This window comes from Nymphaea colorata, chromosome 10 (assembly GCF_008831285.2).
Source record: "Nymphaea colorata isolate Beijing-Zhang1983 chromosome 10, ASM883128v2, whole genome shotgun sequence".
Taxonomy (NCBI): domain Eukaryota; kingdom Viridiplantae; phylum Streptophyta; class Magnoliopsida; order Nymphaeales; family Nymphaeaceae; genus Nymphaea; species Nymphaea colorata.
In genome coordinates this window covers 20,081,934-20,105,864 of record NC_045147.1, presented here as the reverse complement: position 1 = coordinate 20,105,864, position 23,931 = coordinate 20,081,934, and the positions used below count along the sequence as shown (strand labels likewise).

Genomic DNA, 23,931 nt, shown 5'->3' with positions numbered 1-23,931 from the left:
TATATTTCATGTTTGTGAATAACCAATCCATAAGATAACTTGTGGAGCTTTAACGCATAGGTGATTTTAGGTCAATAAAGTACGCTGAATATCCAAACCGACTGAACATATGAAACTCAAAACTTTAGGGGCGTTTGAGCGACACTTCAAAAACAGGTTCTGGAAGTAAAACCTGATGTTACATCTAAAATCAGGTTTTGAAGTGTTTAGGTGCCACCAAAATTGAGCTGTTTTGACAAAACCTGGTTTTGTAAAAGGAAGTGAAAAACCTCGTCCCCTTTACTTTATTCAAAAACAAAGTTTGGGATATGTCACCCAAACAGAAAAAACAGTGTTTATAAAACTCATTAAAAAGCTTGGTTTGCGTAAACTTGGTTTTTACAAAACTGGGTGAGAGAAGGGTGTCATTTAAACACTCTTTTATTGGATAGAGGGAAAGAGAGAGAAAAAACAATCGATCATTTGTGGTTGATTAATTAAGAAAAAAGGAAATAGAAAGAAAATAAAAAACTTGTTTGGTTGCAAAGAGAGGGAAAATAAAGGATGCTGTAATATAAATTCAATCGTTTTAAAATTAGTTGGATTGGGAAGGAAATGAAAGACTTGTTGCTTTCTACCGTATATGTCATTTCTTTCTCTTTGTGCATGTATTAACAAGGTTTTACCTGATAGCAACATCTTTTTTTATCTAACATCTTTTTTTACCACCGTTCACGTAAACCATTACAACAAATAAGCTTTTTCAGGTTCACGATGCCCCCTTCCCCCTTTCCATTGTTTGGTGCATGAGTATTATTGTAAAGTAATATAAGTTCTATTTTTTTTTAACATGATTTTAATAATTCCTTCATTTCTATCCAAACAAACTTTATAATCACATTTTTCCTTTCCTTTCATTTCCTTTCTTTTCTCATTCTCTTTCCATCTATTTCTTTTCATTTCTTTTTTGCCCCTCCCTTTCATTCCCTTTCCCTCCAACCAAACAAAGCCTAAGTGTTTTTTTGGTGAGAACCCACCTGATTAAGAATTTGAATTGAATATTTTCAAATTGAAAAAAGTTTCCCCCTATGGGTGTAGTATAGCTAGTGAACTTGATGGGCGCATAGATGAATAGTCTTTAGTTTAATTTTTGCGTATGTTATTTTTTTACTGCAAATAGTGATGCATTCGAGTTGAAGGGTGTATACCATAAAACAACCCAAGTCTCCAAGCAGCCACAGACGATGGGGTTGGGCAAAAGGGGTGCTTTCTGGCACACTAGTGAATTGAAGAAAGTTTGGAAGTTCAGCAAAAGACATGTTCTAAACCATTTAATAGTTATGGATATTGTTTTTAAAATTCAATAATTAGACACCTAACTTGATAACTAGTGCTCTAAAAATAAAATGTTTATTTTTAGGTGAGTGGATGCTCATTCTATCCTATCGCTTAAAGAAAACTGAAGATCTTACTTAATTCTTGTCTCCATAGATTACATGACTTTTTTTGGATGCCATTTTCATTATGTTTCAACTTATATATCAGTGTTTTTCTTTCAACACATAGATTTAACTCCACAAAAGACGTACTCGTCGGCATAAACAAAATGTTATTGATTACTTATTGAATGGCGCATCTATCGTTCTTATGGTGAGGCAAAACCCAGTTCAAGGTTTCCATGGGGAGCTGGAACCGACTTGTTGACGTGGAAGAAATGCTAAACCTACGAGCCATACTCGAACCCGAACTCGCTCAAACCCAACAGAAGAAAATCCTGGATAAACGGAGACGGTATCATGGAAGCGACTCTATCTTTTATAGCTCGGGCCCGAACCCGGCTAACCGTCAACGGGTTCAGAGATCAAACTCTTGCGGACTCCAGGCACTCTCTGTTCGAGAGCTATTTCGGAGCCACGAAGTCAGTCCGGCCTATAAAGCCAGGCGGGAAGGGAGGTCGCGTCTTGGGGGCTCAAGGTGGGAAGGGAAAGGGAAAGGGAAGGGTTGATGTTGTTGGTGAGGTCGTGGAGCAGCAAGCTTCTGCCCTTCAGCATCACCCGCAGCGGCCGCCCGTTTTCCCTTCGTGCGTTCTGCATGGCGGCGGAAGGAACAAAGGTGAAGAAGCGCGTGGGCACCCACAATGGTAGCTTCCACTGCGACGAGGCTCTCGGCTGCTTCATGATCCGCCTCACCGAAAAGTTCTGCAACGCTGAGATCGTTCGAACCAGAGACCCTCAGGTGTCGCCTCTTTCCTACGCTATGTTGCACGCCACATACTCTCTCTCTCTTTCTCTCTCTTTCTCTCTCTTTCTCTCTCTCTCCCCCTCCCCCTTCTCTCATTTCTCATGACTTCGATTAGCAAAAATTGAATAATCGTAAAGCCTGGTGTCTGAGACATGGACCATACAGACGACAATGGCGTGTTACTGAGAACAGGTGTTTGTTGAGCATGATGATGAATAGAGCTTTCTTATGCTCGCTGTGCTAAAGAATGAAATTTCCGACTTCCATAAGATGAGTTAATAGGATGAATGGAAGTAAGTAACGCGCCTGTGTAGGGAACGACAGAAAAAAGATAGGCTAGTGATGGGACAGGAGCAAAATTTGTTGATGCGATCCAAAGTCCTTGTTGTATTAGAATCTCAATCGTGTGAACTGAGTAGGACTCTTTTCGTAACAATTAAACAATCATATCTTTGGAGGAAAGTTTTCAATAACTTTTAACAAGTCGGAAAGGGCAGCAACAGTTCATGAAACCCTTGAAGTTGTGAATTATGCAATATTGTATGATGTTCTTGGATGGGAGATTGTTTACAATCAGTTTCTAATTGCTTTATTTGGTCAAATATTCATTGACAGTATTATAGTTTTACAGAAATGCATACCTCTGAATCAAATATTTACATTCTTATGCAGATTGTTCGCTAACAAAAAAATGCATGTAATTGGTATTTTGATTTGCTGTTCTGAAATAGTGAGCCATATAATTAATATGCTAATACCTTTTCTGATGTTTAGATCTATCACTTATCTTGTTTACTCAAATGAGATGGATTCATGTACATTCAGGTGCTAGATACGCTTGATGCTGTGCTTGATGTTGGTGGTGTTTATGACCCTACCCGTGATCGCTATGACCATCATCAGAAGGGTTTTCACGAAATATTTGGTCATGGATTTACCACTAAACTTAGCAGTGCGGGACTTGTCTACAAGGTATCAACTTGCAACATGAGATTAAGGAGTTTTATTGCTAATCTCCTCTCTTTTTTTTTGGATCTGTTTAGATGGTTACAATTAGTTTTTTCACATGAAGACATAACGCATATGAAAATCTTGTAATTCTATTTAGGGTTTTGTAAGAAGTTTTGCTTCATAAGTTTCTTAATGCTAAGATCTGAGTTCGTTATTAGTCATCTTCCTATCTGTAGAGATTAACACACAAATACGTTGTAGGATTGGGAGGTAGTTTATAATGCTGCTAGGAGTTATATGAAATAGACAGACAGTTTATATGCTCCTGTTTATTTTTGTGCAATATAGTCTGCTCTCCTTGCAGAATCATTCAACTTTATAGACTGTAAAGGCGGTTTTTTCTTTTTTTGGGGGAGGGGGGGATGGATGTATTTTGTGGTGTATAGAAGCTTATCTTCATCTGGTTCATCAATTTTAGTTATTCATTTTACCATACTTGTTCCAATATTTAGGAAAACGCATGTTAATATGCGGTTGATTTGATTTCAGCATTTTGGGTTGGAGATAATTGCTAAAGAGCTCAATTTGGATAAGACACATGCTGATGTTTGCCACCTTTATCTTGCTGTATACAAAAGCTTTATGGAGGTAATAGCTCTCTGATGTCTTTTCTCCTTCACTAATAATTTTTCTTATTGTTTCTTATCCCTGATGAGGGGGTCACAACTTTTAATTCTTTATACTTACTTTGTTTTGTTTCCTTTCTTCCTCAGTTGAGCGAGCCCCTTTCGATCTGCTAGTTCTTAGTGTCTAATATTTCCAGTTCACTTGAACTCATTTAACATTTATTACTTCTGTCAAACCCTCCCACTGTGTCATACCCATTGTGTAATTGGAGACCTTTGGTTATGTGTCCTGAAATTTGTGCCATATAGTATACATTCTAGATCTGAGGTGCCTACTACCTTATGCTTATTAGATACCCATGTGTATATTTTTCGTAAATAGCTCCTGGCTATTGTATTTGTTCTTGAATGGCAGTTATGTTTGGGTATTTTATCATTATTTTTTTGGGAGCTTTATATCAGTAAATCACCCTTTTCAAAACAAACAAGGAGGGGTGCTCCGTCTCCTTCTCCTGTCCTCTTGGTGTTTATTTTATCCATCTATCAGGTCGTTGCTGCTGAAAGATTCAGTATCACATCCACCACCACCACCACCACCACTTTGTTCCATGATACCTTTTGACATGATCTGATAGAAGTCCGTTTAACCTCATTTTGCCAATCAAGGGAAAAAAGTAAAACTTCCTTGTCAGGTTATCTTGTCTTTCACTTTCAATCTCTTTTTTAATATTTTAGTTTCCATATGTGTGTGTTTGTGTAGTATGTAGCTATAAAATTAGTTGGCCTTAGAAAGATTTTCATGTTCCTTCAGTATGTTGATTTTTCATGCTGAGTAACTGAATTGTTCTGAGTGGAACATTATTGTATCATATTAAGTGCATGTTATGGTTGCATTCTCTCTTTGTTTGTGGAAGGAAATTTATATGAATCTGTATTAACTATAGTTAATTGCAACAGGCAATAGATGCTATAGACAATGGAATCAATCAATATGACACCGATCATCCTCCAAGATATGTGAATAACACTGGCTTATCTTCTCGAGTAGGCCGTTTGAATCTTGATTGGTTGGACCCTGACCAATCACCTGAGAAGGAGAATGAAGCTTTTCACCGTGCGATGGAACTTGCAGGTGGTGAATTTTTGGAGGTAAAAGTTATATCAAAGAACTTTAGCTGGCTTGTATTATACCTATATGACTTGTTTCGTTTTCCTATTTATTAATTTTTGTACATCCTTTCATCGTGGTGGTCTTAAAAATGCTTGCTTCCTGAAAATAAGGTTACAATGTGGTTGTCAAATATGACATGTGCTTACATATAGCCAGCATTAAGAAAAATACTGAAGGCAAGTAATTCTTAACAATTTATTTTCTCTGCTTTGAGCTTTCTTTTATTCGTTTTGCCTGCAGAATGTTAGATTCCATGCCAGATCATGGCTTCCTGCAAGATCCATCGTGATGGAGACATTATCAGCAAGAGAAAAGGTTGATGCCAGTGGAGAAATAATACAACTGAAGCAATTCTGCCCTGTGAGTGGTGATTCTTCATTTTAAGTGAATATCTTTGTTTCATTGGAAGTGTGGTTTTTGCTAGTGCATTAGCCACTTCATTCCATCTGTGCATATGTTGCTTGCTTATTCACAAAATTTGGAATGGTTATGGCTTAGAATCTGCTGCAATACTAACTTCAAAAAACTCAGGCACCTTTATACACACACCTGCACAGAGTGAATGTTGAAATGATTATTGATGGCTTGATGTGTTCTACAGTGGAAACTTCACTTGTTTGAGCTTGAAGAGGCTCTGAAAATTGAACCTTCCATCAAATATGTCCTGTATGAGGTAATCATTTCTCTTTTAGCAATGATCTCTTGCTTGCTTCACTTACTCTCTCAATGGATCTCGCTGGAATAGATTCCTGTGACTTTTTGTGGATTGAATCCAGTATCTTCATTGTGCTTTTTTACTAGAGTGGGTACTAGGTAACCATTGCAAATGAAAGAGGCAAGTTGCTGGCCGGTTCTCCTTTTTTCTTGGAACAAGTGCTTAGGATAGATGAGTACATCTGTGGGCTGAGAGACTAAATCTGATGTAAAGAGGAAAACTGATTCTAGAGAATGACAGGAACCTACTTAGATGCCCGTGTAACCTACAGTGTTAATTTGTTTTAGATGTAGACCTAATCAGTGGATGTAAGGAACCACAAACCTGCTTTCTTGGCAAAGCCATAGAAGCCTGCTAGTTGAATCAGAACTTGATATTGGCTGGCCTAGGAGAAGCAATTGAAAGGCTTATATGCCTCCTGTCTGCCGAGTGTGTTGGATCTTTAGCCATGCATCTTAAGTGATTCATAGCTGAATGGGTCACGGTTATGTACTCATTTAACCAAGTAGACTGGAGAGTAGATACGTGGACAATAGATACTAAGATTGCAGAATAATGTGCTTCAGTCATAGAACTTGAAGTGGGAAAGCATGGGGATGGCCTAGTCTCCTTCACTTTCTAGAATATGGGGTTGCATTAATACAGTGAGAAACGGTGTGCATATCTCCTTTTCTCCAAAGCATGAATTTCTCAGTTTCAAATGGGAGTCAAGCATAAAATCTGTATTCCTGGAACACAGACTCGTCCTTTCTTGGGCCAAGAAATAACAGTATTTATGATGATTCATATGATAACTTGCAACTGTTTGCATTGGCTAGTATTCAAGTGACTGGATTTGGAGCATGTTCAAGATTGTACTTGAAATGAAATTTCTTTTCCAGAATGATGGTCTTCTGATACTATACTTTCTTGTGCTTCATTGTCACCCAGAACCTCTGATATCTATAATAACTGCAATTTTTTTTTGTGAAATTATGCTGTAGGATGACAGGAGCAAACATTGGAGGGTGCAAGCGGTGGCTGTTTCTCCTGACAAATTTGAGAGTCGAAAGCCTTTGCCATCACCTTGGAGAGGTTTAAGGGATGACGAGCTTTCAAAAGAAGCAGATATTCCTGGCTGTGTTTTTGTCCACATGAGTGGCTTCATTGGTGGAAATTTGACTTATGAAGGGGCCCTCGCTATGGCAAGGGCTGCTCTTAAATTCTAATGGCAAAAGGACGACAGGCTTCATTCATGTGATGCACAATGGGTGGAAATTTGACTTGTGAAGGAGCTGTCACTATGGAAAGGACTTCTGAAGAATGTGCAAATTTTCTCTTGCTTGAGCATTTCTAAATATTCTGTATCAATTTGCTCGTTTTTACTTGAATTTGGGCTTAAATCCATCTTGATTCTTATTCAGGAAAATATTGCCATAGACAATCTGTAGGTTTATTGTGGAGAATCAGAACCTCGGTTGGAGGTAACATGCTGCAACGTCATTTCTGTGGTTTCATAGATAAAATTCCAATCTGCTAATGAACAAAACCCCGGTATATGTAGATGCTCTTCTTTAGAACTTTGAGGCTCAATTTAATATATATGCCTGCAGAATACTAGGTGGTCTGCTGCAGGTCAATATTATTGGAGATTTGGCTGGTGTACCGAGATGGACGATTTTTAAGCATAAATTTACGGGACAGACATGTCTATTTTAATCGATATTGGCATTCTACAAGCCTCTAAAACAGTAATCAAACTATCATAAGATGGCCTCTAAAATCCAGAATTTAAATTCAGCATTCCATCTTTAGTTGGATTCGCAAGCCACGGGCAGTTCAGGTTGCCCTGGGTACAGTCAGGGGCTCCCCTGAGGCCACTCATCCCATGATGAACGGCAGACAAACGTGGCCGTCCATTTTGTGAGATGAATTAATTGGCCAAGTCTTGATAATCAAGAAATCCTTGATAATCGAAAAGCTTTAGACAACTACGATCAACTTTTATAAGCTTAATTTTCGGGACTTCTTTGAACAGATTAGTCCTTTTTATTTTGTTAGTTCAATGACCCTATTCATATGGTAAAGATTGACTATTGTAATTGCAATGGCAAGTATTGCAAATCGTTTAAATCTTTCTTTCACTAAATAAAAAAAAATACAATACCTTTGAATTTCGCAAAACGTCAACTAAGTTTGAGAAATTCAAACTATTTTCATTTTGGATCTGTTGCCACCTTAGCGCAACACTATTCTAAAACAAAATCCAACAGATAAATGCCATTTACACGTCGATTCGCCAGTTTCTGAAGCTACTAAGCATATAAAAGCACCAAGCACTGTCATTTTCTCGATACGCATCTTTCCGAAAAAAGGCAATTTAATGTTTTACAGTACATGTATTATTGTCATTCTTTACCTTAATGCATTCATTGCTATACCTGAAGCAGTATGAGCAAGTGATTAAGTAGTAATTTAACAAAATTGTTGGCATAACATTGAGAGTTCAAATGCACGGAATGGTTTGAAAAAACAAATAAATGGCTAAATTTTAGTTGACTGATGTACCACTCTCCACTAAGGAGTCCTGAAACCCGAAAGTGTTATGGCTCCCCTTGATACCGAACTATAGAGAGGGTAAAGAAAAAAAAAGAGAAGAGTTAACTTGTAATATATCTTTACTTTGTTACGAATATGATAATAGGAACTTTATAAGGGCATACCCTGTAAAATTATTTAGAGAAAAACCTCACTTTTTATTACCTGAGTCGGGATTCCGCATTCCTGACAATTGTCTATTTGTCAGGCACATATCTTCGACATGTATAATTTTTAGGTTGAAACACACCTGAAACGTTCATTGTTTTTGGGTTGAAATCTGTCTTGGTGTTCAAAAGTTGAAAAACACTTACTTATAGTTCTAGACTAAAGAAGGTAGCATTTCTGTTTATTTTTAATAAGATTTTAAAATGAATATAAGCGTAAGAATGAAAGAAAATAAGCATGTAATTATTCGATTTGTACTCGGGGTTAGATCCAAATTTTACAAAGTCCAGCCTAATGCCATCTGATCGATTTGAACAATCGCACCTTAAATTATGCGTATTGACCAATTTTAATTGTTTTAATAATTTTTTCGAAAAATTAAATAATTTTTATCTGTATATTAATCTTCTCAACAATATTGGACATGGATTCCACGGTTCAACGAGGATCTCGATCTTAATTTTGAAAAAGATCCATGCTGCGAGCCAATAGTGAAAATAAGTTCACGATTTCAAGTGCCAAATTGGGATTTCTTTCCTTAGATCGCAATGCACCGCAGGATGTGTGATTCTAATCCATAAAAAATAATTTCGGCCATTAGATCTTACAGCATGTCCCCCTTATTTTGTCTCCCTTCATCCACCTCTCTCTCTTTCTCTCGTCTTCATGCATCTTGTCGTGGTTTCTTTCTCCTGTGCATCGTCTGCTTCTTCTCTCTGTACTATTTAGTATCATATCTAAAATTATGAACAATTTTAAAGGACTTACAAATGAAGTTGTTAAGTAGTTGGTTATTTTGGTTTTGTTTTGAAAAGGAATAGGTTGAGATCCATTAGACTGGGGGCTTGAGCTTGGCATAGTGGCATTTGAGTTGATGTGTATGCCATAAATGTAATGGGGGTGGAGACTGTATTGGTTGTTCTAGGTTTTAGATTTTTTAAAGTTAAAATAAAAACTGTTAAGCATTGGGTTGGCAAGATCGAGAGTTAAAATAAAAACTGTTAAGCATTGGGTTGGCAAGATCGAGAATTCAAACCTAATGTGACAGTGGATCGAGTCATTACTCTCTCTTTCTCTTACTTTCAAATGAAAGGGGCTCTTTTCTTTCACAAAGATTAGAAACCACCAGCAGCGACGATTTCCGTCGCATTGTCCGCATCTCTCTCTCTCTCTCTCAGTCACGCACGCATTGAGCGCTTGGCTGCCGAGGCAAAGGCCGTTTCTTTTTGTTCTACTGGTTTTGATTTTGATCATAACATAACCCTTTTTCCCCATCCACAACGGTCTACCCCTCTACAACAACCTCCATTCGACCACCTATGTCCTCCATTTGCAAGGGATGGCCTTTCCTCTCTCTCTCTCTCTGTTGTGTGTGGTTGCACGATGGTGGCGGTCCGGCGGAAGCAATAGAGTGCCTTTCACAGCACGGTGGGCACGGTGGTGGCGGAAGCAGTCGAGTGCCTTTCACAGCATGGTGGGAGGAGCCAGTAGGCCTCCTCTCGCAGCACGGTGGTGGGAAACCTTGCTGGGGGCCACCCGATTGAGGCCTCCCCTTGTTTTTTGATGTTCAATTGAAGAGGCGGGAAAAATAGGCCGATATTTCCCTGAAACGCTCAAGTTGGACAAAAATTCGGCCGATGCGCTTTTTAACTTATTTTATTCTTTCGTCAAGAATCCGTACTCTGCACGGACGCAGCTTCGCCGTCGTTGTTGACCAGCCGCTTGCCTATTATTAAAGGGCCGCAGACGTTGCGCCCTTTTCCTTCGGAAAAGTCATCTTTGGTCCGAAGAAATGGGCGTAGGACTCTCATCACATCCACCGTCGTCGGCGAATTTTGCACCGCCCTTCGACCCATCGAAGCCATCTGTACCCATCTCGTTCCCGATCAAGACTCTTGAGGAGCTTGAGCAGCGAACGTACTTCGACTCTTTTCACTTCCCCTTCAACAGGGCCAGCGTTCCGCTGCCCTCCTACGCGGTTCATGGCTGGCAGGAGAGGAAGCGGAAGCTGCTCGTCTGCCACGACATGGCCGGTGGCTACTTGGACGACAAGTGGGTTCAGGGGAACCAAAATGACGCTGCTTATACCATATGGCATTGGTACTTAATGGACGTATTTGTTTATTTTTCTCATAATCTCGTCACCCTGCCGCCCCCATGTTGGATTAACGCAGCCCACAGTCACGGGGTCAAGGTAGGCTCTGTTTCTTTTGATTCTTTGGTTTGTGGTTCGGAGATCAATTTTAGATTTCTATCTGAATTACGTATTATTTGTTGGGTTTTTTTTTTTTTTGGTGTATTGTTGTGGTTGAAGGAGTTGAGATGATGCGCATAGGCTCCTTTGTTTGGTTATCATCTACTTTTTCTTGTTCGTGGCTCTGACGTTCGTTATGGACAAAAAAGAAGATCACAGCTCGGTTCATCTTTCCTAAGTGGGGCATGCATTTCCTTGGCATCCTTTATTCTGCATTTGAGATGATGACGGGGCATATGTTATGTGCCTTAGTTTCTTTTCTCTTCTATTTACTGGACATGTTCATTGAACCCACATGCATTCTTACGGTTAGATATTTGCTAAGCATGTGTGTCACCACAGTTCTTTTTTTTTTTGTCACTACATCTGTCAATACTAGCATCTGCGTCCTTTGTCTCTGAGGCCCTTTCTCTTTCTTCTTTATGTCATCTTTGAAACCATTGTTATTGTTGAGTTCAGGCCGAATGTGGCCTCTCGGAAGAATCTATTATTTTATCTTTGATGCACTGGTAATGCATCGTTTTAAGGACCCTTCAAATAAGTAGAAGTCACGGATGCTCTGCTTTTTATTTGATAGGCGCTGTCAGTAATCAATTTGTTGTTTTGAGTAGTCCAGGTTTTGCCTTTTCGTCCATTGGAAAGTTTTACATGCATTGCTGCACACGTGCAGTATGGAATGCAATGTTGCACTTAATTACAGTTCAGCATCATTTGTTGTGTTAGATTTTTTTTTTTGAGGGAACTACTAATATTGTAATTTGGAACTGACTCAAGGCATTGGGTACATTCATTACGGAGTGGGATGAAGGAAGAGTTGTCTGTAATACTCTGCTGGCAACAAAGGAGTCTGCAAGGATGTACGCTGCGCGATTGGCAGAACTTGCTCAAAGATTGGGTTTCGATGGCTGGCTGGTAAACCTATAAACTACAAGTTCTTCTGCTTGGCTTCCAAGAATATTCTACTCTGTCATAGTGAACTAGTTTGCCCAGTTTGGATCTTTCATGGTAATGGACAGCACCTGAACAATTGGTCCTAGAATGGGACAAATTCTGTTGGTGGCATGCTAATTCAGATTCTGTGAGAGCATGCTTCTTTTTAATGTGGGATGATATGCACTTAAATTCTCCTTCTCAAGTATGATTGCTGCAGATGCTTGTCACGTCTTGTATTTGTATAACCAATTACTGGTAAAACGTGAATAAAAATATCGCGTGGCTTGTGTAGTGATCTGTTCTTATATGGAATGACTTCAGAGGCAATTAGCTTTAGAAATAAATGGGCTTAATAAGCTTGTTTTTTTATATTCTTCAATTTTTCCACTTTTGAAACTTTTTTGTTATTTTGGAAAGAGTTAGTCATGCATCTCTTACATTGTTATGGGGGTCAAACTGGAATTTGCTGGAAGAAAAGCATGCTAAACAAAATGTCAGTGTTTATTTGGGGCTACTGTGAATGTGTACTCCTTTTAAGTGGAATTCCAAAGCATCCATCTTTTCTACCTCTATACGTATCTGGTCTAATTATCTTGACACAAATGTCGTTCCATTTTAGGTAAACATTGAAGTCAATCTGAGTTCAGATCAGATCAGTAACTTGACAGATTTTGTAAAGCAGTTATCTCTAGCCATGCATTCTTCTGTGCCAGGATCATTGGTTATATGGTAAGTTTTATGTTTTAGTTCTTTGGGCTCTAAATGGATGCTTACTGTTATTATTAACTATTAGGATATGATTGACTGATTTAAGCTGTTGGATACTTTGATCTGTAACAAAAGGTATGATGCTGTGACAATAAATGGTGCCCTTAATTGGCAAAATCAACTAAATGCAAAGAACAAGCCATTCTTTGATTTGTGTGATGGTATATTTGTCAACTATTCATGGAAGGTAACTGTTAGTGTGGCCTTTTGTCTTTCTTAATTTTTTATTCTATTTTTAAACTAAAGTGTACCGTGATAATTTGTAGGAAGACTTCCCAAAAAGCTCAGCTATCTTAGCTGGTGACAGAAACTATGATGTATACATGGGCATTGATGTATTTGGAAGAGGTACCTATGGTGGTGGACAATGGAATGTACGTATGCACAACAAACACAAAAGAAAAAAAAACGAAAAACTTTTACTTTAAATAAGCAAGTAAATTATTTCCTTACTAGCAAGTTCGCTTGAGGATTATGTTGATCAATGTTTTATTGTGTTCCTTTAAATTTTCTTGTCCTTCAATAAGAATAATGTGATGATAGAGGGAACCTAGTACTGCATTATTCATGTTGAGAATTTGAGAAACATTGGAAAAGAAATGCAGTTAGAAATTTGAAACAAGATAGATGGATATTGGTGCATATAGAGACCTATTTGTGGCGGTGGACAAGCCATCCCAAGCTGAATGTACATGGTTTACTTTCTAATGAGCGACTGAGCATTCCTCTGACATTGATTGCAGACTTCTATGGTCCTGCTTTATCTGACATTTGGTGGTTTATGTGAACTTAAAGATGTCCATGCCCTTATCAAAGAAATCATGGTCCAAGATAACAACTTTTTTGGGGGTAGCTTACCAGCTTCTTTCCAGATAAATTCTTATTATGGTTAGTACGACTTACTGACAAATTTGACCAATGTCAAGAATGTCTGACCTGTTGGTATATACTGTACTTTATAAAACGTTATAGATTTTCCAACCATAGATGGTCTGAATCTGATCAGTATGATTATGATGTTATGCTGTTCTGACAAGTAGCCAGGCCACATGCCAAACCATCTGACCTTGACACTCGTGAAGAAGACTAAGGTTTAGTGTCTGATACTTTTTGTGCTCCAAAGCTCGACTTTCTGTGGCTTTTGGCATAGAGGTGTCCAAAAATGCTTACTTGAGGTCCTCTGTCTGACACACATAAGTGTCCTATACACAAGTGTCCACCATCAAATACTTCCGTCTCCATGACATGTAATGCCTACTTGCTTTGATACCTAGAGATAGTGAACAATTATGCCTAGTAAGAGCTCCAGTCTCCATATCTTATTGAGATTAGGCACAAAAAGCATCTCTTTCTCTCTCATATATATATATATATATGTGTGTGTGTGTGTGTGTGTGTGTAGATGTTTGCCATTTTATCTCCATGAGTGATATTCTTATAAAATCCGACTGTATAGATGGATGCAAATGTTGCAATAGAACTAAAAAAAGAAGTCGTGCAAATTAATTGTGTAAATTACATTTTATGAAGTTCTAAAGATTAACCTCTTAGTTTTCTCTGGTCACGAAATCGAATCTAGACATCGACTTTTCAAGTTTTCTCTTTTTCTTTTCATTCTTATGTTTTAATACATTTTTCATCTATTTCAATCATTAGATTTACCAAAAAACAGCTTAAGACACCAAGAGGCACATACTGGAGGCATAATTTAAGGATCTATTATATATATATAAAATCATGTCCAAGCTTCATCATTTTGTATCTATGTCTGGGAAGGATACTTGTGCCAATGCCTGTGCAACATAGTAATTCTTTTATTGCTTCATGCAATGCATTCTCCTCATTCTGGATTACGTTATTATATCTTTCTTTTTATGTTTTCCTGTCTTGTGCACTGAAAATTGCTGTTTTTTTTTATGTACATATTGCAGACAAAAGTTGCACTTGATGTCCTGAAACAGAGTTCTGTGTCAGCTGCAATTTTTGCTCCTGGATGGGTATATGAAACTAATCAACAACCAGATTTCAGGACTGCACAAAATCGGTAAGGAATTATTCTTGCACTCTTTATGTGCTCATGCTGTTTACAAACAGTTGCATATGTACCTTATTAGTAGCATAAACTATGAATAAGTCACCTGAAGCATTACAATGCAACTTATGGCATGGCATGCTATATCAATTCTTTCCGAACAAATGTGGAAAAGCTTAGCTCATAAAAACATTGAGGGCTGGCGAAATGCACTTAGCGCTTAAGGCTAGAGAAATGGACTGAGAGGTTAGTAAGTTTGTTTAACATACTATGTACTAGTTGTCTTCAAATCCTTATATTTGTTTACACTTGGGTTCTGTTTATTTTCATGAAAATCAAGTACTACTTTAATTGGCTTGATTATATATTTGTTCCACAACTTATTCTTGTGGTGTTAGACATTAGAAATAGTTCTTTGAAGTAACCTTATGGGAGTAGGACCACCAATCAAATGGTTTAGGCATCAAATACTGTCTCAAGTGACATGTTCGCTTACAATATATAACATTTATGTCCAATGGAAGTGGATACCTATAGATAAAGAAATGCATAAACATGTAGATCCATCCTCTCCCTCTCTCTATAGTCTACACACACACACACACACACACACACACACATAAGCAGAATGGTATTATGTCTATGTATAATGTATATATTTTTATGTAATATCATGTTTAAGATTTGTTTTTACGTTAAAATTGTAGTTCGCCAGTATTTGGGTGACTTGTCTACCTTGCTTTTGCATCTGGATATATTATGGGAATATAGTTTGTATTCTACAGTTTTAGGCACTTACAGGAGTGTCTAAATGACCCAAATAAATGAATTGGCTACATTATTACAAAAAGAAATTTGGTGACTACAGGAACAAATTAATCAAGTAGTCAAAAATGCTACTTGGTGCCTAGGTGGCAAGCCCTAAAATGCTAAGTTAAGGTACCTAGGGCATGGAAAAACAGGTTCTTGTAGCGACTTGAAAGATATTTCAAAATGAATTACAAGTTCAAGAATTTTTAAATGAAAGATAATCGAATGATTAGGATGATTTAGAACAATTGAAATGCCAGTTAACACTTATTTTAGGTAAAAACCAAGAAGAAACTTGCGCCTCTCACTTATAGGCCCATTAGAACTCGCTAGGCACTAGAAGTGCTTACGGATTCCAGGCGACCTAGCTGAGTTCTGGGACAACTTTCGATGACGTGGAAAATTGTATAAAAGTGCAAATTCTATGCATGGATGTACATGTACAATTACAATGAGTATTTTTGCTTGTATTTTTATTCTTATGTGAGTGCTGTGGGTTTTCTGGTCAATGGCAACCATGACTTTCCTGATGACTAGGTGGACGTTTTTATATTTTTGCACTTATATGTGTATACCATTCAAGAAAATGTTTGGTTTTCTTATTGAAATAAAAATATATCCTGGGTTACAGAAATGTGTTCGTGAGTTGATCCCGACATAAGTCATTATCTTCTTTGATGCATATTCAAGGAAATGCAATTGATTTCACAAAGAATGTAGCAGTGCATTGATTAGGTGATAGCAGGAACTACTCAAACAATATTTCAGAATGATAAAATTTGTTGGTAGAATGAATACCAAGTTTCCTGGTTTGCAGTTGGTGGGGTCTTGTAGCAAAATCATGGGGTTTGGTCCAAAAGAACCCAAGAACATTGCCATTCTACTCGAACTTTGATCAGGTGAGCTTTCCCATGATTTGATAGTGCTGCTCAAAATGCAAAGGCTAGAAAAATAAATTTTGGCGGCAAAAGGAAATAGGTCAAATATGATATAAAAATAAGAATTTGAAACAATGTGCTTCATAAAGCAAGTATTCCACTTTGCACCAACAGTTAGAAAAATAAATATATTTGTCCATGCATACAATTTTTTGTTTTGATATTTTGGTGATCTCAAACACATGGAGCCACTACAACCCCATTGCTGCTTTTCACAAATCGAGCACCAGAGAAAAGATATGTATGGCTGCAGATATTCATGTTCACATCTATTCATTCTATTTTTATGCCAAATCCAGAGCCAGTTTGCTGGGATATTCTACAAGTTGCACTGCAATGACATTCTTAGTGAAATTTGTACATTAACTGCTGCTTTTCATTGATTTCATTCACTGAAAATGAAGACAGTGCATGATATGTTTCTTTGTTAATTAAGTTATTCAGAAATGGAAACACCTGTTATATCTCCTATTCGTACCGCTAGGGCCTCAGACATGCTTCTTTGAGGGCTCTCTTGCCAAATTGGAATGCCACCTAGTAGTTGGGGCAGTTTTTTCCAATTGCCATATAAGACCCAGGTTATTATTATTTTTTACCTTGAGTTGAAGTCTTCATAAATAATATAGCAAGAGCACTTTATGTAGTACAAGGTTATCCCCCTCTCGCAAATCTGAAAAACCAATAACTAATCGGATGCTGTGTGAAGTTCTAGTCTTTTGAGATATCAAGTTATTTGATAGTTGATATATATTTAATGGAAAGGATCAGTCCTTTGTTTTGTGGATGCGGTTTTTTTGGTAGCTATTTTGAGAAGAAAATAAATAGTAAGAAATCACTCGCTTTCCACTACTGAAATCATGCTTACATACGTCCTTGATTTTCTCAATCTTAGAAAACCAGATGTTTTAACAAAACTTCAACCTGTTACTTTCATGAATTTTAGGTAGGTTCGATAATGACTAATAAAATGTGATTGATCCCTTGTTTAACTTGATTTCATTGTATTACATATTTAACCGAATTTATGACAAACCGCTTCCTTTTCTTTTAAAGGTCATCAATGCTCGAAAGCAGAGAACCTTAAGGGTACACCTGTAACCACTTATGCACTGCCTTTTGACATTAGGCCAAATAGTGACAACTATTTTCTATATTCAGCAGTAAACTAGTAAAAAGAAGTATATAAGCTGCAATGTTTTGTGCATTGTAGATAGTGACATGCAGTTCATGGTTTTTCTATTCTGTAACATTTGATTTTCAACAGGGTGTTGGTCGCCATATTTTTGTTGAAGGGAAATTAGTATACAATAATTCATGGAGCAATATTTCTTGTCAAAGTATGCAGGTTAGTGCAAATGTGCTATCGTATTGTTCTGCTTATACCACCTGTATACCTTTGATTAGTTTTACTCAAAACTAATGCAAATATGGTTCTTTTTTTTTTTTTTTTTTTTTTTTTTTTTTTTTTTCTGGGAAGTGATTAATCCATTCCTCCATTTTGGCTAGCTTTTGACTTGTGAATGAAGGTTATTTAGGTCATATGTTGTAGATACAAGATCATGCAAATTAATCAATGTAACTAGTTTCCTTGCAGCTCTATTGCCATTGTCTGCCACAAAATGTTTAAAGGGCAAAGTCTGGTCAAACATAGAAATGATGTCATTCCCCATATTCAATCGTGTCCATGTGAGATAATAGATAAACTTTTGAAATAAAGACTGCTTGTTTATATGTCCTGTACCTGCAAGTTCGTTCGTTCTTTCCCCTCGTGAAATGTTTAATCTGTTTGGTTCAGAAGCATGAAAACTTATGATTATTCTGTTGTTCATGGTTGATATTCACAACAACTTCTAGATGGGTATCATCCACCATTGCATGAGACACATCTTCTGCCTGTTCAAACTTTTTGTGTTCAGATCTTACTGTAGATTAACTTCTTAGGGACTGATGAGACTTACAGATTTGATAATTATCAAAAACATGGGAATAAGATGGAAACAAATGGATATTGGATCAGTCAGATAATGTCTTCTGAAAATTAGCAATTTTCATGGCTGATGGAAGAGATGATGGACAAAAAAATTGTTGAATCCGTCTGGTTAGTTCATGATGCAAAATCAAGAACATCCTCATATAGGATCAAAAGATTGATACCCTTTTGGTCGGCCTTATACTTTAATAATTCACATAGGGTAGCTACATCTGAAGGTACATCTACGTTGGAGCTTAGAGATAAAGTAGGATTTTTGATAAAACTTGTTGGACCAATCAAATATATTTATTTTTGAAAATTAATAAAGGCATCCTTTTGTGTTCCAAGTGAAGGTGATGACTGATGATGAGTAACACAATGAGTGCAACATGTACATGTGAGAATGATGTGAATGAACCAAAGGATAAGAACGATGCCAGTCAATTAGAAAGAAAAAGTTGATTAACTCATATATTAGCTTACCATTACATATGAAATAAGGTTCTCACAAATGTGAAACAAGTTTCCAGAAGCTTTCCTCTCTTTGAGAGAAGCACGTGCATTTTCTTTCTCTGAAGGGGAATTCTTAGGAACCATGCTTCCCCCTTTATGTAGAGGATTCTGGTAATAATTTGTAGAAATCTTAGAATGAGAATTACATACATGTTTATTTAGGGACAAATAAATTGATCTTCATGCACGACCGTTACTGAAAAAATGAACATTTAATACTGCCATGTGAAAGTCTATCTCCTCAGATCTGGCGATTGAAATGTAGAGTAACACGTCAAAAACACAAAAACTAGATGCCATAAGGCTCTAAAAATGAAATTACATATGGAAAATTAATCTATTTATCAATGAAATAGGTGCTGTGAATAGTTTGGTCCTCATTTGGTAAGTTGAGTAGATGCAAGCAGCGAGCATTCTCTTCTATACTAGAATATTTCTCTTAATTAAAAAAATCAATTCAGGCGTCCTATGGCATGCTTATGGTGAAAAATAATTGCAACTGAAATAATGCCCTTACTTCATAGAAGATAGGAACCAAGATTGAATGTTAATTTTGTTATCATATGATGTTGAAAAATAATTTTGCATCTTTGTTGGAGGAGACCTGATTTTCTGGAGAAGTAAGAAGCAGGGGGTGGAAGCAATATTAAGTGCTAAATCTGCATATAAGGCTATGGCCCAAACTGCCACAGAAATGATAGGTGAAGTTTATTCTCACATGTTTGGGGGTTTAGGTTCCTTTACCCATGAAGATGATGTATGATAATAAAGTTGCTACATTCATCGCAAACAATCTTTTATGAGTGGAATAAGCATATTGAGGCAGATTGTCATTACATCAAAGTAATAGTTCAAGCAGGGAATATATCTACAGTTCATGTCTCTTCTAAAGATCAAGTAGCAGATATGTTCACCAAGCCTCTTCCTATTTTTGATTTCTCAAGATGTAGTGATAGGCTGAGCATGATTGATATGGTCCAGCTTGAGGGGAGGTGTTGACTGTTGAGAAATATTATCGTGTGGGGTTTTTATAGAATAATAGAAAAATTATCAGCTGCTTTTTGTTATTTTTCATTTGTTTGGTGGACTATTTTGTAGAGGTTATTTTTCATTTATTTGGTGAACTATTTTGTAAACTGCTCTTACTGTCCCTAATCACTACTTTAAAGTGATTAGCGCTTCTAATTGAATGAGAATGAGATTTTCTGTTTCTTCTTCAACCGAGCTTCAACCGTACTAAAGGAGCACATGGATGGCATAAGAATAAATCATTAGTTAATGCCAAAAAAGTGTTCAGCTGCAAAAATATCTAAGTAATGGTTAAATTGAAAGTATTAATAGAAGATGTGAGTAGAAAAAGTTATGAATGGACAAAAGATGTTTGTCATATAAACATGAGTTTGAGAAACAAGCACATTTTTATTTCTTTTTCGCATCTAACTTCTCGGTAAGCGAATGATTTTCAGCTCTAGATTTGTTGGAGAACACTTATTCCATAGACATCTGTTTCTTTAGTTGAAATTACAAAATATTTCATATCACCTTCTTCATCAACCAACAGTCCATTTAATGGATATAAACCTTTTTTTGCAATTCAGGATATCCAATATTAGTTTGCAATAGTAACTGATTCTTGTACTTTTCTCATTGCTCCTTTAACTTGTAGCCTGTTCTGGGGGTTGATGTTGATGCTGCCAAAAGTGCAATCCAAGTATTGGTAAAGTAAGTAACTTTTCCTGCACTTTGAAAATTGACTTCTATTACATGTGTTCGTAAAAAAATTGGATTGTTCAATATTTCATCAAGCAATCGGCAGTTTGCAGTCTTATTTTTTTTTCTCTATCTTTCTATTAAAATTGTGGTGATGACAAGAACCAAACATACATTACCATACTAGGGATCACTGAATGTATCAAATCCTTGCACTTTTGCACCCTCAAATCTAGCTTAAAGTCAAACCTCTTTATTCAATGGATATAACATGACCAAGCAAAACATGGATAACAGCATACAGTTAGTTGCTCAGACATGCTCAGAAATTTACCTTGCACTGACCTAATGACAGTGTTGTATGAGGATGCTTGTCTCATGCTTCTACGAGGATTAGTTATGAGTGATCTCTTGCCAGCTGCTTCTTTCATGAGCAGGACAGCTGGTAAGGCCCTGTAGAGTAGCCTTCCATTTTAGTGTATTTGAATTATGTCAGCTAAATTTTGAATATTGAGCAATTAGCTGAATTATGTCAGAAAAACGAGTCTCAAAAGAGTTGATTGTCATTCAAGTGAAATTGAAGGTCTAGAATTATTTGCAACGCCATGGATTTAGGAGGTTTGGAGAAGGCTTAAGGGGCTTGTACCTTTGAGCAGCCCCATTCTATCCATCTCAGAGCTTAAGCTTCTTATGGGAAAATATTTAACTTTGATGAGGCTACATAGTCTCGATGATGAAAGATGACAATCCTATTCCTTCATTTGTGGACGTGATCTCATTTCTTGCTTTCCTTGTCATGAGAGAAGCACCATAATGAACATCTTCACTGGAAGATCCTCTAGATCTCTGCACTTCTAGACAGGGACTCGGATTGAGTCCTTGAAGGAAGCCAAGAATTTGATACCTGGTGACTTGAGGTGCACCTCGTGGCATAATGCAATATGGGTTTGCCTGATACCAGCCTGCCAATCTGAGAGAAAAAGAAAGAGATCACGATGTTATGATGTCATATATAGATTAACGCAATTTGCTGTACTTCACACCAAAAATAGATTCTTACATGATGTGTATAACTTTACACAATATATGCATCAGTCGTTTGCTTTGTTTTTTTTACTTTTGTTGACTGTTTTTACTTTTTATTTAGTTTACTGCACACATGTTTCCATCCAAATGTTTATGTATTTTCTCAGTTAATATTTTATGAAATCCCGCAGTTTTAATGAACCATCTTATAGCGGAGCACAGACCATCATGGTCACTGGGAGACTTAAAGACAACCATTATTTCATGGCGTTGCTTTTCTGTGGGGAGGTTCTTTTGTCGGACATGCCTATCCATGTTTCATATTCTGTAAGCAACAACAAACATTTTAATCCTTTTTTCGTAATCAATTTTTGATTTGGCTCCACTTACTGTGGATCTTTTCAGCTAGAACCGTTTCTTCAAATTGTATGAGAATCACTTTGGACAGAAACCATTTAACGAGATTTATGTTGAATGTTGATGAGGAAATTCATCCCTGAAAATCAAAGTGTTCATACAATACTGCGAGATTAATTTTGTTTGACCATTATAGAAGCTTCTGCTTGCTGTCAGGATTGAACCTGACGTCATCCTTTGTCTTGTAGGTGCAGTTAAAGCATAATTCTCTGTTGGGCCTGGCGTTAGAATTTCAGTCCATCTCCAACAAAAGAAGCATGATACTTCTTGCACCTGAAGGACGATTTTCTTCTGATAAGGTTGCTGCTACTGGTGAAGTTGATGGTGCAAATGAATTACCAAGAAAATTTGAGACGATCATGCCTTTGCAAGTTAATAGCTTATCCACTCAAAGTGACACAATGACAAAGTGGATCTTGAATGAATGCAGCCTTCAAATGCCGGGACATACATTACAAAACATATATGTTGTTTCATATAAAGAAGTATCTGCTCCAGAGAATGCAGACTCCACTCTTACAAGCTCAACAAATTACCATGCTTTGCTTGGGCATATTACAATTCGGAGTTCCATGAAGAACATGACTTTTCCCCCGAGAAATGCATGGGCATTTGAAGGTGAAGACTTATTTTGGTCCTCTAGCCCTGAAGGAATAAAAACTATCAGTGTTAAACTTGTATGGAGACTTGAGGCGGAAAGTTCAGAAAGTAGGCCCCTTTACACAAGGTTTAATATATATGTAAGAAAATTAGTAGGTGGACCAGATGATGATATTACTGGGCAGGAAGAATATCTTGGTGCAGCAAGAGTAGAAGCTTTCTATGTGTCAGCTCTGGCAGTTGAACCAAATGTTACATATCTGAGGTTCATTCTTCAAGTTTGTGCTACCGATGGTACTGTAGGGAAACTTGCTGATGCTCCGGTGCTGCTAGTGGCTGTGCCTCGTTAGTTTACGAGGCGTTTCTCTAAGTGTACTTGTTTCATTCAAGAATAACTCTTTAAGTATGAAGAATAAATCTATGGGCGAAAAGATTGTATTATGATATGTTGGTGTTCTAAACTAGTTGAGCGTATCTTTGAGGATGACCTTCATTTCTCCCCTTGTAACCAGCTTATAAAAAGCACCATGATATCACAAGCAGTGGATAGAAACCTACACTCCATGGACTCAAGTTGGGTTTTTTTAAAGCAATAATTATTTCTTAAAATTTAATTCACAGAGTACACTGTTTACTATTTAGGCGCAAAGCTATGATATATAAATGTCCATAAAATTATAACATCAACAAGGATGTGTCAGGGCAGGCGACACTCATGCGACTGTGGATGCACATTGTAAATGATATGCCACTCTGGCACAAGGCTATGATATAGATTCGATCACAGGAAACTCCCCCTCTGCATATATGCACCAACATCAACACCATTTTCAAATCCCTACCAATATGACTGAACGTTATAAGCTGAGTCATCTACGAATATCCGCACACTCTCTGACAAGTTAGGTGGGGCTTACCTACTGTTAGTTGGTGATTGTAAGGTCTTCCTTCCACCACTGGACTTGCTTATGTTAATCTACCTAAGGAATACTATACTGCACCGATCATGGTGTTTTCTGAGGCAGGAAATTTGTATACTTGTGTTAAACCCATGGGTATCTAATTGCAAGAGATTTTTAGCATGTGCCATGGTAAAGACTGTGAACTCTGTAATTCCAATCACCTTGCATATGTAATGTCTTGGTAAACAGTTTTAGCTTAAATGATTGATCGTGCATATATAGTATCTTAATTAACAGTCTGAGTTTAAACGATTGATACATGTTTAGAGGAAAAAGCCATGCAAGATCAGGAAGTTCGACGATGGTACAAGGAGCTACTATTCCCATGGATGTGGTGTATGAGATTTATGCGTCACAGATGTTCTGTTGCAGTTTGGAAAATATTTTCATGGTTGAACAAAATTAATATATAGAGAGCAACGGGCGCCGATTCATAACAAGCAAAACGGAAAGAGATTTTGCTGAAGAATTCTACAAAATTTTTTTAAGGGCTTTACTTAAATCGGCTGAAAGTGAAGTCACGGATTCAAATTTCATCCAAACAATTACGAAAGGAACATCACGTACG

The 23,931-nt window shown here is 37.2% G+C and overlaps 2 protein-coding genes across 2 annotated transcripts; both read left to right on the top strand.

Annotated features, from left to right (window-relative positions):
* The first annotated feature begins 1,934 nt into the window (after positions 1–1,934).
* Positions 1,935–7,165, top strand: LOC116261773 (uncharacterized). The gene is made up of 7 exons (XM_031640621.2): positions 1,935–2,214; positions 3,046–3,192; positions 3,721–3,819; positions 4,755–4,946; positions 5,209–5,328; positions 5,570–5,641; positions 6,667–7,165. Exons 1-7 carry the CDS (start codon positions 1,984–1,986, stop codon positions 6,889–6,891), a joined length of 1,086 nt encoding a protein of 361 aa, XP_031496481.1. The 5' UTR covers positions 1,935–1,983; the 3' UTR covers positions 6,892–7,165.
* A 2,387-nt stretch (positions 7,166–9,552) lies between these two features.
* Positions 9,553–22,845, top strand: LOC116262489 (cytosolic endo-beta-N-acetylglucosaminidase 1-like). Its single transcript, XM_031641919.2, has 11 exons — positions 9,553–10,622; positions 11,457–11,594; positions 12,235–12,344; positions 12,459–12,570; positions 12,650–12,757; positions 14,315–14,427; positions 16,043–16,124; positions 17,428–17,508; positions 20,315–20,370; positions 21,576–21,711; positions 21,990–22,845. Exons 1-11 carry the CDS (start codon positions 10,221–10,223, stop codon positions 22,749–22,751), a joined length of 2,100 nt encoding a protein of 699 aa, XP_031497779.1. The 5' UTR covers positions 9,553–10,220; the 3' UTR covers positions 22,752–22,845.
* The last annotated feature ends 1,086 nt before the right edge of the window (positions 22,846–23,931 follow it).